Source organism: Palaemon carinicauda, chromosome 36, assembly GCF_036898095.1.
Source record: "Palaemon carinicauda isolate YSFRI2023 chromosome 36, ASM3689809v2, whole genome shotgun sequence".
NCBI classification, from domain to species: domain Eukaryota; kingdom Metazoa; phylum Arthropoda; class Malacostraca; order Decapoda; family Palaemonidae; genus Palaemon; species Palaemon carinicauda.
The window spans coordinates 74,774,489-74,791,988 of NC_090760.1; the positions used below are offsets into that span (position 1 = coordinate 74,774,489).

Sequence of the window (17,500 nt, forward strand, 5' to 3'; positions counted from 1 at the left end):
CACGGCAGTGGAACAACTGCCAGAGGTTTTAGGCAGATCCATTCCACGGCAGTGGAACACCTGCCAGAGGTTTTAGGCAGATCCATTCCACGGCAGTGGAACACCTGCCAGAGGTTTTTAGGCAGATCCATTCCACTGCAGAGGGTGCTAGATGTCCCTGGACTAGAACAGGCCACTTTTGGAAACAGAACCTTATCTCCAAATGTATATTCTTGAGCTTTCATAAAGGTTACTGTCCCTGGTAACTGTAACGTCAAATACATTACAATAAACAATAAAATCCAAAAAACGAGAGACACTTTATTAATTGTAAACAGAAGATTAAGATGTCCTGAAGATAACAGTGATAATCAAGATTCTCTATACATACGTATGTCTCTCGTTTAAACTTACAGTTACATCAAATATATTCTTTTTCCCTTTTATGTATATACAAATCTACATAAGAACGAATTCATAAATACATCGATTTGATATCTTACACAATTCTATTTGAAACTAGGATAAAATCTAGTGTCTGAAAAGAATGTCATTTTACACAGATCTACTGTACATAAAGAGAATTACAGGTATCTTGTACAGGATAAATAATAAATACATCTTTCTGATATTTATAAAAATAGTAAATAATTAAAAACCTGTAGATTAAATACAAGAGAACGTTTATAACATAATACAGGGTATTTAAAAAGTCTCTCCACGGAGAGCAAGCATCCGAGGCCAATTACTCTTAGTGTTGTCACCATGCAAAAGTCGGAGAGACTTTTTTGAACACCCTGTAGAAGTGAAAATTCTATATTATAAAATTAAATGCTAATTGAAAATCATTTCATGCATGATCTCTCCTACTTTGGACCAATAATGGACGGAAAAGGTTATATAAATATAATAAAAAATAACATGATCTTTACAACAGTGCAGCAATTCTTGCTTAAATTGTATAAAAGAAAAACAATGAATGTCTAGTCTTCTAATTACTTTCACTTTCACAACCAAAAAGTAAATAAATAATAAAAACAAATAGCACGAGATTAAATCTGGAAGGGCAGGAAATTTCCATATTTTGCAGGAACACAACTTGCCAAATATATGTCGGGAAAGCGCCATTATTGTCTTTGGCAGTCAGATCTTATAGTTATTTTATTTCAGCAGTCATTTCTTGACATGTTTTTTTATAGGAAATCATTTTTCTCGTGTAAATCTTTTAATTGTCCGTAATTTATCTCAATTTATTAACTGAAATCAGATTCTGCTGTTCACTCTCCACTTCCATTCAAGTACTGTCTGACAGATTTATAGTCACTATAGCAATCACCACTCAGAGGTTACAATTCAAATGTATCAGCCAATCAGAGGTTACAATTCAAATGAGTCAGCCAATCAGGGATTACAATTTAAATGTATCAGCCAATCAGAGTTTACAATTTAAATGAGTGAACCAATCAAAGGTTACAATTCAAATGTATCAGCCAATCAGAGGCTACAATTTAAATGTATCAGCCAATCAGAGGTTACAAATCAAATGAATCGGGCAATCAGGAGCAAGATTCAATTATATCCACTCTGAATATTTACTGTAAGCTACCAATAAATTACAATCACTTCTTGTGTTAATATACTGAATAAGAAGCAGCTTTCCCTGTTAATTTAATAATCTATTAATTGCTCTCTTCCTGAACTTGCACACAGGTAATACCTTGCAGTGTTAATTTACTGACAAGACAACCCCTTTGCTTGGCCTGTTGATACACAAATAGAAAATAATTCTTATAATTCATGGATAGACAAGTGACTTCTGCTGTCAGCTTTCTTATTGGCATTCTCTTCTTTACATATTACTGATACACAGCCACAATAATGGCAGCTAAAACTGCCAAGACGAGGCTCAAGGAATTGGTGGTTGCTGACGACTCTTTCTTATACCCACCAGTGTTTTTCCCAGTCAGGACGTTCCACCAGCTATCATCAGCTGCAAAAATAAGGGACATCAATAAAACGAATACTTTTGAGATCTGTCATCAATAGCTATCAGCTGCCAGTGGGACAAATATTGTTTCTGATTGTTGCTTTGAATTACCATTCAATGAAGAGACAAAAAAAAATGAATAATATGATTACTTTTGAATTCACATCCTCAATGACAACCAACCACAAAGAAAATTAATATCATTTCTGAAGTCAGGTGGGACAAATATTGTTTCTGATGGCTGCTGTACAGTAGTTTTATCAATAGCCTAATCAGAATCAAATTTGTCTCAAATGTTCAGTAGTATAATCAAGAGACTAATCAGAATCATTGGACTAATCAGAATCAATAGACTACTTAGAATCAATAGACTACTCAGAATCATTAGACTAATCAAAATCAATAGACCAATCAGAATCAATAGACTAATCAGAATCAATAGACCAAACAGAATCAATAGACTAATCAGAATCAATAGACCAATCAGAATCAATAGACTAATCAGAATCAAATTTGTCTCAAATATTCAATAGTATAATCAAGAGACTAATCAGAATCAAAAGAATAATCAGAATCAATAGACTAATCAGAATCATTAGACTAATCGGAATCAATAGACTAATCAGCATCAAATTTGTCTCAAATATTCAATAGTATAATCAAGAGACTAATCAGAATCAATAGACTAATCAGAATCAATAGACCAATCAGAATCAAATTTGTCTCAAATATTCAATAGTATAATCAAGAGACTAATCAGAATCATTAGACTAATCAGAATCAATAGACTACTCAGAATCAATAGACTAATCAGAATCAATGAACTAATCGGAATCAATAGACTACTCAGAATCAAATTTGTCTCAAATATCCAATAGTATAATCAAGAGACTAATCAGAATCAATAGACTACTCAGAATCAATAGACTACTCAGAATCATTAGACTAATCAGAATCAATAGACCAATCAGAATCAATAGACTAATCAGAATCAAATTTGTCTCAAATATTCAATAGTATAATCAAGCGACTAATCAGAATCAATAGACTAATCAGAATCAATTGACTAATCAGAATCAATAGACCAATCAGAATCAATAGACTAATCAGAATCAAATTTGTCTCAAATATTCAATAGTATAATCAAGAGACTAATCAGAATCAATAGACTAATCAGAATCAATAGACCAATCAGAATCAAATTTGTCTCAAATATTCAATAGTAAAATCAAGAAACTAATCAGAATCAATAGACTAATCAGAATCAACAGACTAATCAGAATCAAATTTGTCTCAAATATTCAATAGTATAATCAAGCGACTAATCAGAATCAATAGACTAATCAGAATCAATAGACTAATCAGAATCAAATTTGTCAAAAATATTCAATAGTATAATCAAAATACTAATCAAAATCAATAGACTAATCAGAATCTAATTTGTCTCAAATATTCAATAGTATAATCAAGAGACTAATCAGAATCAATAGACTAATCAGAATCAATAGACCAATCAGAATCAAATTTGTCTCAAATATTCAATAGTATAATCAAGAGACTAATCAGAATCAATAGACTAATCAGAATCAATAGACCAATCAGAATCAAATTTGTCTCAAATATTCAATAGTATAATCAAGAGACTAATCAGAATCATTAGACTAATCAGAATCAATAGACTACTCAGAATCAATAGACTAATCAGAATCAATAGACCAATCAGAATCAATAGACTAATCAGAATCAAATTTGTCTCAAATATTCAATAGTATAATCAAGCGACTAATCAGAATCAATAGACTAATCAGAATCAATTGACTAATCAGAATCAATAGACCAATCAGAATCAATAGATTAATCAGAATCAAATTTGTCTCAAATATTCAATAGTATAATCAAGAGACTAATCAGAATCAATAGACTAATCAGAATCAATAGACCAATCAGAATCAAATTTGTCTCAAATATTCAATAGTATAATCAAGAGACTAATCAGAATCATTAGACTAATCAGAATCAATAGACTACTCAGAATCAATAGACTAATCAGAATCAATAGACCAATCAGAATCAATAGACTAATCAGAATCAAATTTGTCTCAAATATTCAATAGTATAATCAAGCGACTAATCAGAATCAATAGACTAATCAGAATCAATTGACTAATCAGAATCAATAGACCAATCAGAATCAATAGACTAATCAGAATCAAATTTGTCTCAAATATTCAATAGTATAATCAAGCGACTAATCAGAATCAATAGACTAATCAGAATCAATTGACTAATCAGAATCAATAGACCAATCAAAATCAATAGACTAATCAGAATCTAATTTGTCTCAAATATTCAATAGTATAATCAAGAGACTAATCAGAATCAATAGACTAATCAGAATCAACAGACTAATCAGAATCATTAGACTAATCAGAATCTAATTTGACTCAAATATTCAATATTATAATCAAGAGACTAATCCGAATCAATAGACTAATCAGAATCAACAGACTAATCAGAATCAACAGACTAATCAGAATCAATAGACTAATCAGAATCAACAGACTAATCAGAATCATTAGACTAATCAGAATCTAATTTGACTCAAATATTCAATATCATAATCAAGAGACTAATCAGAATCATTAGACTAATCAGAATCAATAGACTAATCAGAATCAAATTTGTCTCAAATATTCAATAGTATAATCAAGAGAATAATCAGAATCAATAGACTAATCAGAATCAAATTTGTCTCAAATATTCAATAGTATAATCAAGAGACTAATCAGAATCATGAGACTAATCAGAATCAATAGACTACTCAGAATCAAATTTGTCTCAAATATTCAATAGTATAATCAAGAGACTAATCAGAATCAATAGACTAATCAGAATCAATAGACTAATCAGAATCAAATTTGTCTCAAATATTCAATAGTATAATCAAGAGGCTAATCAGAATCAATAGACTAATCAGAATCAATAGACTAATCAGAATCAAATTTGTCTCAAATATTCAATAGTATAATCAAAATACTAATCAGAATCAATAGACTAATCAGAATCTAATTTGTCTCAAATATTCAATAGTATAATCAAAATACTAATCAGAATCAATAGACTAATCAGAATCTAATTTGTCTCAAATATTCAATAGTATAATCAAGAGACTAATCAGAATCAATAGACTAATCAGAATCAATAGACTAATCAGAATCAAATTTGTCTCAAATATTCAATAGTATAATCAAAATACTAATCAGAATCAATAGACTAATCAGAATCTAATTTGTCTCAAATATTCAATAGTATAATCAAAATACTAATCAGAATCAATAGACTAATCAGAATCAAATTTGTCTCAAATATTCAATAGTATAATCAAGAGACTAATCAGAATCAATAGACTAATCAGAATCAAATTTGTCTCAAATATTCAATAGTATAATCAAGAGACTAATCAGAATCAATAGACTAATCAGAATCAAATTTGTCTCAAATATTCAATAGTATAATCAAAATACTAATCAGAATCAATAGACTAATCAGAATCTAATTTGTCTCAAATATTCAATAGTATAATCAAAATACTAATCAGAATCAATAGACTAACCAGAATCTAATTTGTCTCAAATATTCAATAGTATAATCAAAATACTAATCAGAATCAATAGACTAATCAGAATCTAATTTGTCTCAAATATTCAATAGTATAATCAAGAGACTAATCAGAATCAATAGACTAATCAGAATCAATAGACTAATCAGAATCAAATTTGTCTCAAATATTCAATAGTATAATCAAAATACTAATCAGAATCAATAGACTAATCAGAATCTAATTTGTCTCAAATATTCAATAGTATAATCAAAATACTAATCAGAATCAATAGACTAACCAGAATCTAATTTGTCTCAAATATTCAATAGTATAATCAAAATACTAATCAGAATCAATAGACTAATCAGAATCTAATTTGTCTCAAATATTCAATAGTATAATCAAGAGACTAATCAAAATCAATAGACTACTCAGAATCAATAGACTAATCAGAATCAAATTTGTCTCAAATATTCAATAGTATAATCAAAATACTAATCAGAATCAATAGACTAATCAGAATCTAATTTGTCTCAAATATTCAATAGTATAATCAAGAGACTAATCAGAATCAATAGACTAATCAGAATCAAATTTGTCTCAAATATTCAATAGTATAATCAAAATACTAATCAGAATCAATAGACTAATCAGAATCTAATTTGTCTCAAATATTCAATAGTATAATCAAAATACTAATCAGAATCAAATTTGTCTCAAATATTCAATAGTATAATCAAGAGACTAATCAGAATCAATAGACTAATCAGAATCAAATTTGTCTCAAATATTCAATAGTATAATCAAGAGACTAATCAGAATCAATAGACTAATCAGAATCTAATTTGTCTAAAATATTCAATAGTAGAATCAAGAGACTAATCAGAATCAATAGACTAATCAGAATCAAATTTGTCTCAAATATTCAATAGTATAATCAAGAGACTAATCAGAATCAATAGACTAATCAGAATCAATAGACTAATCAGAATCAAATTTGTCTCAAATATTCAAAAGTATAATCAAAATACTAATCAGAATCATTAGACTAACCAGAATCAAATTTGTCTCAAATATTCAATAGTATAATCAAAATACTAATCAGAATCAATAGACTAATCAGAATCTAATTTGTCTCAAATATTCAATAGTATAATTAAAATACTAATCAGAACCAATAGACTAATCAGAATCTAATTTGTCTCAAATATTCAATAGTATAATCAAGAGACTAATCAGAATCAATAGACTACTCAGAATCAATAGACTAATCAGAATCAAATTTGTCTCAAATATTCAATAGTATAATAAAAATACTAATCAGAATCAATAGACTAATCAGAATCAAATTTGTCTCAAATATTCAATAGTATAATCAAAATACTAATCAGAATCAATAGACTAATCAGAATCTAATTTGTCTCAAATGTTCAATAGTATAATCAAGAGACTAATCAGAATCAATAGACTAATCAGAATCAATAGACTAATCAGAATCAATAAACTAATCAGAATCAAATTTGTCTCAAATATTCAATAGTATAATCAAGAGACTAATCAGAATCAATAGACTAATCAGAATCAATAGACTAATCAGAATCATTAGACTAATCGGAATCAATAGACTAATCAGCATCAAATTTGTCTCAAATATTCAATAGTATAATCAAGAGACTAATCAGAATCAATAGACTAATCAGAATCAATAGACCAATCAGAATCAAATTTTTCTCAAATATTCAATAGTATAATCATTAGACTAATCAGAATCAATAGACTACTCAGAATCAATAGACTAATCAGAATCAATAGACCAATCAGAATCAATAGACTACTCAGAATCAAATTTTTCTCAAATATCCAATAGTATAATCAAGAGACTAATCAGAATCAATAGACTACTCAGAATCAATAGACTACTCAGAATCATTAGACTAATCAGAATCAATACACCAATCAGAATCAATAGACTAATCAGAATCAAATTTGTCTCAAATATTCAATAGTATAATCAAGCGACTAATCAGAATCAATAGACTAATCAGAATCAATTGACTAATCAGAATCAATAGACCAATCAGAATCAATAGACTAATCAGAATCAAATTTGTCTCAAATATTCAATAGTATAATCCAGAGACTAATCAGAATCAATAGACTAATCAGAATCAATAGACTAATCAGAATCTAATTTGTCTCAAATATTCAATAGTATAATCAAGAGACTAATCAGAATCAATAGACTACTCAGAATCAATAGACTAATCAGAATCAAATTTGTCTCAAATATTCAATAGTATAATAAAAATACTAATCAGAATCAATAGACTAATCAGAATCAAATTTGTCTCAAATATTCAATAGTATAATCAAAATACTAATCAGAATCAATAGACTAATCAGAATCTAATTTGTCTCAAATATTCAATAGTATAATCAAGAAACTAATCAGAATCAATAGACTAATCAGAATCAACAGACTAATCAGAATCAATAGACCAATCAGAATCAAATTTGTCTCAAATATTCAATAGAATAATCAAGAAACTAATCAGAATCAATAGACTAATCAGAATCAACAGACTAATCAGAATCATTAGACTAATCAGAATCTAATTTGACTCAAATATTCAATATTATTATCAAGAAACTAATCAGAATCAATAGACTAATCAGAATCAATAGACCAATCAGAATCAAATTTGTCTCAAATATTCAATAGAATAATCAAGAAACTAATCAGAATCAATAGACTAATCAGAATCAACAGACTAATCAGAATCATTAGACTAATCAGAATCTAATTTGACTCAAATATTCAATATTATTATCAAGAAACTAATCAGAATCAATAGACTAATCAGAATCATTAGACTAATCAGAATCAATAGACTAATCAGAATCAATAGACCAATCAGAATCAATAGACTACTCAGAATCAAATTTGTCTCAAATATTCAATAGTATTATCAAGAGACTAATCAGAATCAATAGACTAATCAGAATCAATAGACTAATCAAAATCAAATTTGTCTCAAATATTCAATAGTATAATCCAGAGACTAATCAGAATCAATAGACTAATCAGAATCAATAGACTAATCAGAATCAAATTTGTCTCAAATATTCAATAGTATAATCAAGCGACTAATCAGAATCAATAGACTAATCAGAATCAATAAACTAATCGGAATCAATAGGCTACTCAGAATCAATAGACTAATCAGAATCTATTTTGTCTCAAATATTCAATAGTATAATCAAGAGACTAATCAGAATCAATAGACTAATCAGAATCAATAGACTAATCAGAATCAATAGACCAATCAGAATCACTAGACTAATCAGAATCAAATTTGTCTCAAATATTCAATAGTATAATCAAGAGACTAATCAGAATCATGAGACTAATCAGAATCAATAGACTACTCAGAATCAAATTTGTCTCAAATATTCAATAGTATTATCAAGAGACTAATCAGAATCAATAGACTAATCAGAATCAATAGACTAATCAAAATCAAATTTGTCTCAAATATTCAATAGTATAATCCAGAGACTAATCAGAATCAATAGACTAATCAGAATCAATAGACTAATCGGAATCAAATTTGTCTCAAATATTCAATAGTATAATCAAGCGACTAATCAGAATCAATAGACTAATCAGAATCAATAAACTAATCGGAATCAATAGGCTACTCAGAATCAATAGACTAATCAGAATCTATTTTGTCTCAAATATTCAATAGTATAATCAAGAGACTAATCAGAATCAATAGACTAATCAGAATCAAGAGACTAATCCGAATCAATAGACTAATCAGAATCAATAGACCAATCAGAATCAAATTTGTCTCAAATATTCAATAGAATAATCAAGAAACTAATCAGAATCAATAGACTAATCAGAATCAACAGACTAATCAGAATCATTAGACTAATCAGAATCTAATTTGACTCAAATATTCAATATTATAATCAAGAGACTAATCAGAATCATTAGACTAATCAGAATCAATAGACTAATTAGAATCAAATTTGTCTCAAATATTCAATAGTATTATCAAAAGACTAATCAGAATCATTAGACTAATCAGAATCAATAGACTAATCAGAATCAAATTTGTCTCAAATATTCAATAGTATAATCAAGAGACTAATCAGAATCATGAGACTAATCAGAATCAATAGACTACTCAGAATCAAATTTGTCTCAAATATTCAATAGTATAATCAAGAGAATAATCAGAATCAATAGACTAATCAGAATCAATAGACTAATCAGAATCAAATTTGTCTCAAATATTCAATAGTATAATCAAGAGACTAATCAGAATCAATAGACTAATCAGAATCAATAGACTAATCAGAATCAAATTAGTCTCAAATATTCAATAGTATAATCAAAATACTAATCAGAATCAATACACTAATCAGAATCTAATTTGTCTCAAATATTCAATAGTATAATCAAAATACTAATCAGAATCAATAGACTAATCAGAATCTAATTTGTCTCAAATATTCAATAGTATAATCAAGAGACTAATCAGAATCAATAGACTAATCAGAATCAATAGACTAATCAGAATCAAACTTGTCTCAAATATTCAATAGTATAATCAAAATACTAATCAGAATCAATAGACTAATCAGAATCTAATTTGTCTCAAATATTCAATAGTATAATCAAAATACTAATCAGAATCAAATTTGTCTCAAATATTCAATAGTATAATCAAGAGACTAATCAGAATCAATAGACTAATCAGAATCAAATTTGTCTCAAATATTCAATAGTATAATCAAAATACTAATCAGAATCAAATTTGTCTCAAATATTCAATAGTATAATCAAGAGACTAATCAGAATCAATAGACTAATCAGAATCAAATTTGTCTCAAATATTCAATAGTATAATCAAGAGACTAATCAGAATCAATAGACTAATCAGAATCAATAGACTAATCAGAATCAAATTTGTCTCAAATATTCAATAGTATAATCAAGAGACTAATCAGAATCAATAGACTAATCAGAATCAATAGACTAATCAGAATCAAATTTGTCTCAAATATTCAATAGTATAATCAAAATACTAATCAGAATCAATAGACTAATCAGAATCTAATTTGTCTCAAATATTCAATAGTATAATCAAAATACTAATCAGAATCAATAGACTAACCAAAATCCAATTTGTCTCAAATATTCAATAGTATAATCAAAATACTAATCAGAATCAATAGACTAATCAGAATCTAATTTGTCTCAAATATGCAATAGTATAATCAAGAGACTAATCAGAATCAATAGACTAATCAGAATCAATAGACTAATCAGAATCAAATTTGTCTCATATATTCAATAGAATAATCAAAATACTAATCAGAATCAATAGACTAATCAGAATCTAATTTGTCTCAAATATTCAATAGTATAATCAAAATACTAATCAGAATCAATAGACTAACCAGAATCTAATTTGTCTCAAATATTCAATAGTATAATCAAAATACTAATCAGAATTAATAGACTAATCAGAATCTAATTTGTCTCAAATATTCAATAGTATAATCAAGAGACTAATCAGAATCAATAGACTACTCAGAATCAATAGACTAATCAGAATCAAATTTGTCTCAAATATTCAATAGTATAATCAAAATACTAATCAGAATCAATAGACTAATCAGAATCTAATTTGTCTCAAATATTCAATAGTATAATCAAGAGACTAATCAGAATCAATAGACTAATCAGAATCAAATTTGTCTCAAATATTCAATAGTATAATCAAAATACTAATCAGAATCAATAGACTAATCAGAATCTAATTTGTCTCAAATATTCAACAGTATAATCAAAATACTAATCAGAATCAAATTTGTCTCAAATATTCAATAGTATAATCAAGAGACTAATCAGAATCAATAGACTAATCAGAATCAATAGACTAATCAGAATCTAATTTGTCTCAAATATTCAATAGTATAATCAAAATACTAATCAGAATCAATAGACTAATCAGAATCTAATTTGTCTCAAATATTCAATAGTATAATCAAAATACTAATCAGAATCAATATTTTGGCCAGGGCACCAGCCACCCGTTGAGATACTACCGCTAGAGAGTTATGGGGTCTTTTGACTGGCCAGACAGTACTACATTGGATCCTCCTCTCTGGTTACGGTTCATTTTCCCTTTGCCTACATACACACTGAATAGTCTGGCATATTCTTTACATATTCTCCTCTATCCTCATACACCTGACAACACAGATTACCAAACAATTCTTCATCACCCAAGGGGTTACTGCACTGTAATTGTTCAGTGCCACTTTCCTCTTGGTAAGGGTAGAAGAGACTCTTTAGCTATGGTAAGCAGCTCTTCTAGGAGAAGGACACTCCAAAATCAAACCACTGTTCTCTAGTCTTGGGTAGTGCCATAGCCTCTGTACCATGGCCTTTCACTGTCTTGGGTTAGAGTTCTCTTGCTTGAGGGTACACTTGAGCACACTCTCCTATCTTATTTCTCTTCCTCTTGTTTTGTTAAAGTTTTTATAGTTTATATAGGAGATACTTATCGTTGTTACTCTTCTTAGAATATTTTATTTTCCTTTTTTCCTTTCCGCACTGAGCTATTTTCCCTGTTGGAGCCCCTGGGCTTATAGCATACTGCTTTTCCAACTAGGGTTGTAGCTTGGTAAGTAATAATAATAATAATAATAATCTAATTTGTCTCAAATATTCAATAGTATAATCACGAGACTAATCAGAATCAATAGACTAATCAGAATCAAATTTGTCTCAAATATTCAATAGTATAATCAATAGACTAATCAGAATCAATAGACTAATCAGAATCTAATTTGTCTCAAATATTCAATAGTATAATCAAAATACTAATCAGAATCAATAGACTAATCAGAATCTAATTTGTCTCAAATATTCAATAGTATGATCAAGAGACTAATCAGAATCAATAGACTAATCAGAATCAAATTTGTATCAAATATTCAATAGTATAATCAAGAGACTAATCAGAATCAATAGACTAATCAGAATCAAATTTGTCTCAAATATTCAATAGTATAATCAAAATACTAATCAGAATCAATAGACTAATCAGAATCTAAGTTGTCTCAAATATTCAATAGTATAATCAAGAGACTAATCAGAATCAATAGACTAATCAGAATCAATAGACTAATCAGAATCAAATTTGTCTCAAATATTCAATAGTATAATCAAGAGACTAATCAGAATCATGAGACTAATCAGAATCAATAGACTACTCAGAATCATTGGACTAATCAGAATCAAATTTGTCTCAAATATTCAATAGTATAATCAAGAGACTAATCAGAATCAATAGACTAATCAGAATCAATAGACTAATCAGAATCAATAGACTAATCAGAATCAAATTTGTCTCAAATATTCAATAGTATAATCAAAAGACTAATCAGAATCAATAGACTAATCAGAATCAATAGACTAATCAGAATCAATAGACTAATCAGAATCAAATTTGTCTCAAATATTCAATAGTATAATCAAGAGACTAATCAGAATCAATAGACTAATCAGAATCAAATTTGTCTCAAATATTCAATAGTATAATCAAGAGACTAATCAGAATCATGAGACTAATCAGAATCAATAGACCAATCAGAATCAAATTTGTCTCAAATATTCAATAGTATATTCAAGAAACTAATCAGAATCAATAGACTAATCAGAATCAAATTTGTCTCAAATATTCAATAGTATAATCAAGAGACTAATCAGAATCATTAGACTAACCAGAATCTAATTTGTCTCAAATATTCAATAGTATAATCAAGAGACTAATCAGAATCAATAGACTAATCAGAATCAAATTTGTCTCAAATATTCAATAGTATAATCAAGAGACTAATCAGAATCATGAGACTAATCAGAATCAATAGACCAATCAGAATCAAATTTGTCTCAAATATTCAATAGTATAATCAAGAAACTAATCAGAATCAATAGACTAATCAGAATCAAATTTGTCTCAAATATTCAATAGTATAATCAAGAGACTAATCAGAATCAATAGACTAATCAGAATCAATAGACTAATCAGAATCAAATTTGTCTCAAATATTCAATAGTATAATCAAGAGACTAATCAGAATCAATAGACTAATCAGAATCAATAGACTAATCAGAATCAAATTTGTCTCAAATATTCAATAGTATAATCAAGAGACTAATCAGAATCAATAGACTAATCAGAATCAATAGACTAATCAGAATCAATAGACTAATCAAGAGACTAATCAGAATCATTAGACTAACCAGAATCTAATTTGTCTCAAATATTCAATAGTATAATCAAGAGACTAATCAGAATCAATAGACTAATCAGAATCAAATTTGTCTCAAATATTCAATAGTATAATCAATAGACTAATCAGAATCAATAGACTAATCAGAATCTAATTTGTCTCAAATATTCAATAGTATAATCAAAATACTAATCAGAATCAATAGACTAATCAGAATCTAATTTGTCTCAAATATTCAATAGTATGATCAAGAGACTAATCAGAATCAATAGACTAATCAGAATCAAATTTGTATCAAATATTCAATAGTATAATCAAGAGACTAATCAGAATCAATAGACTAATCAGAATCAAATTTGTCTCAAATATTCAATAGTATAATCAAAATACTAATCAGAATCAATAGACTAATCAGAATCTAATTTGTCTCAAATATTCAATAGTATAATCAAGAGACTAATCAGAATCAATAGACTAATCAGAATCAATAGACTAATCAGAATCAAATTTGTCTCAAATATTCAATAGTATAATCAAGAGACTAATCAGAATCATGAGACTAATCAGAATCAATAGACTACTCAGAATCATTGGACTAATCAGAATCAAATTTGTCTCAAATATTCAATAGTATAATCAAGAGACTAATCAGAATCAATAGACAAATCAGAATCAATAGACTAATCAGAATCAATAGACTAATCAGAATCAAATTTGTCTCAAATATTCAATAGTATAATCAAGAGACTAATCAGAATCAATAGACTAATCAAAATCAATAGACTAATCAGAATCAATAGACTAATCAGAAACAAATTTGTCTCAAATATTCAATAGTATAATCAAGAGACTAATCAGAATCAATAGACTAATCAGAATCAAATTTGTCTCAAATATTCAATAGTATAATCAAGAGACTAATCAGAATCAATAGACTAATCAAAATCAATAGACTAATCAGAATCAATAGACTAATCAGAAACAAATTTGTCTCAAATATTCAATAGTATAATCAAGAGACTAATCAGAATCAATAGACTAATCAGAATCAATAGACTAATCAGAATCAAATTTGTCTCAAATATTCAATAGTATAATCAAGAGACTAATCAGAATCATGAGACTAATCAGAATCAATAGACCAATCAGAATCAAATTTGTCTCAAATATTCAATAGTATAATCAAGAAACTAATCAGAATCAATAGACTAATCAGAATCAAATTTGTCTCAAATATTCAATAGTATAATCAAGAGACTAATCAGAATCATTAGACTAACCAGAATCTAATTTGTCTCAAATATTCAATAGTATAATCAAGAGACTAATCAGAATCAATAGACTAATCAGAATCAAATTTGTCTCAAATATTCAATAGTATAATCAAGAGACTAATCAGAATCAATAGACTAATCAGAATCAAATTTGTCTCAAATATTCAATAGTATAATCAAGAGACTAATCAGAATCATGAGACTAATCAGAATCAATAGACTAATCAGAATCAAATTTGTCTCAAATATTCAATAGTATAATCAAGAGACTAATCAGAATCATTAGACTAACCAGAATCTAATTTGTCTCAAATATTCAATAGTATAATCAAGAGACTAATCAGAATCAATAGACTAATCAGAATCAAATTTGTCTCAAATATTCAATAGTATAATCAAGAGACTAATCAGAATCAATAGACTAATCAGAATCAATAGACTAATCAGAATCAAATTTGTCTCAAATATTCAATAGTATAATCAAGAGACTAATCAGAATCATGAGACTAATCAGAATCAATAGACTAATCAGAATCAAATTTGTCTCAAATATTCAATAGTATAATCAAGAGACTAATCAGAATCATTAGACTAATCAGAATCAATAGACTAATCAGAATCAAATTTGTCTCAAATATTCAATAGTATAATCAAGAGAATAATCAGAATCAATAGACTAATCAGAATCAAATTTGTCTCAAATATTCAATAGTATAATCAAGAGAATAATCAGAATCAATAGACTAATCAGAATCAATAGACTAATCAGAATCAAATTTGTCTCAAATATTCAATAGTATAATCAAGAGACTAATCAGAATCATTAGACTAATCAGAATCATTAGACTAATCAGAATCTAATTTGTCTCAAATATTCAATAGTATAATCAAGAGACTAATCAGAATCATTAGACTAATCAGAATCAATAGACTAATCAGAATCAAATTTGTCTCAAATATTCAATAGTATAATCAAGAGAATAATCAGAATCAATAGACTAATCAGAATCAATAGACTAATCAGAATCAAATTTGTCTCAAATATTCAATAGTATAATCAAGAGACTAATCAGAATCAATAGACTACTCAGAATCAATAGACTAATCAGAATCAAATTTGTCTCAAATATTCAATAGTATAATCAAGAGAATAATCAGAATCATTAGACTAATCAGAATCAATAGACTAATCAGAATCAAATTTGTCTCAAATATTCAATAGTATAATCAAGAGAATAATCAGAATCAATAGACTAATCAGAATCAATAGACTAATCAGAATCAAATTTGTCTCAAATATTCAATAGTATAATCAAGAGACTAATCAGAATCATTAGACTAATCAGAATCAATAGACTAATCAGAATCAAATTTGTCTCAAATATTCAATAGTATAATCAAGAGAATAATCAGAATCAATAGACTAATCAGAATCAATAGACTAATCAGAATCAAATTTGTCTCAAATATTCAATAGTATAATCAAGAGACTAATCAGAATCAATAGACTACTCAGAATCAATAGACTAATCAGAATCAAATTTGTCTCAAATATTCAATAGTATAATCAAGAGACTAATCAGAATCAATAGACTAATCAGAATCAATAGACTAATCAGAATCAATAGACTACTCAGAATCAATAGACTAATCAGAATCTAATTTGTCTCAAATATTCAATAGTATAATCAAGAGACTAATCAGAATCAATAGACTAATCAGAATCAAATTTGTCTCAAATATTCAATAGTATAATCAAGAGACTAATCAGAATCAATAGACTAATCAGAATCAATAGACTAATCAGAATCAATAGACTAATCAGAATCAATAGACTACTCAGAATCAATAGACTAATCAGAATCAAATTTGTCTCAAATATTCAATAGTATAATCAAGAGACTAATCAGAATCAATAGACTACTCAGAATCAATAGACTAATCAGAATCAATAGACTAATCAGAATCATTAGACTAATCAGAATCTAATTTGTCTCAAATATTCAATAGTATAATCAAGAGACTAATCAGAATCAATAGACTAATCAGAATCAAATTTGTCTCAAATATTCAATAGTATAATCAAGAGACTAATCAGAATCAATAGACTAATCAGAATCAATAGACTAATCAGAATCAATAGACTAATCAGAATCAAATTTGTCTCAAATATTCAATAGTATAATCAAGAGACTAATCAGAATCAATAGACTACTCAGAATCAATAGACTAATCAGAATCAAATTTGTCTCAAATATTCAATAGTATAATCAAGAGACTAATCAGAATCAATAGACTACTCAGAATCAATAGACTAATCAGAATCAATAGACT

At 27.5% G+C, this 17,500-nt stretch overlaps 1 protein-coding gene across 1 annotated transcript in view; it reads right to left on the bottom strand.

Moving 5' to 3' along the window:
• Positions 1–301: 301 nt before the first annotated feature.
• LOC137628701 (uncharacterized) overlaps positions 302–17,500 on the bottom strand; it is a 56,887-nt gene continuing 39,688 nt past the window's right edge. The window contains exon 11 of the mRNA XM_068359852.1: positions 302–1,969. Within this exon, the coding sequence (XP_068215953.1) occupies positions 1,836–1,969 (134 nt within the window). The 3' untranslated portion in view covers positions 302–1,835. The remainder of the gene's footprint in view (positions 1,970–17,500) is intronic.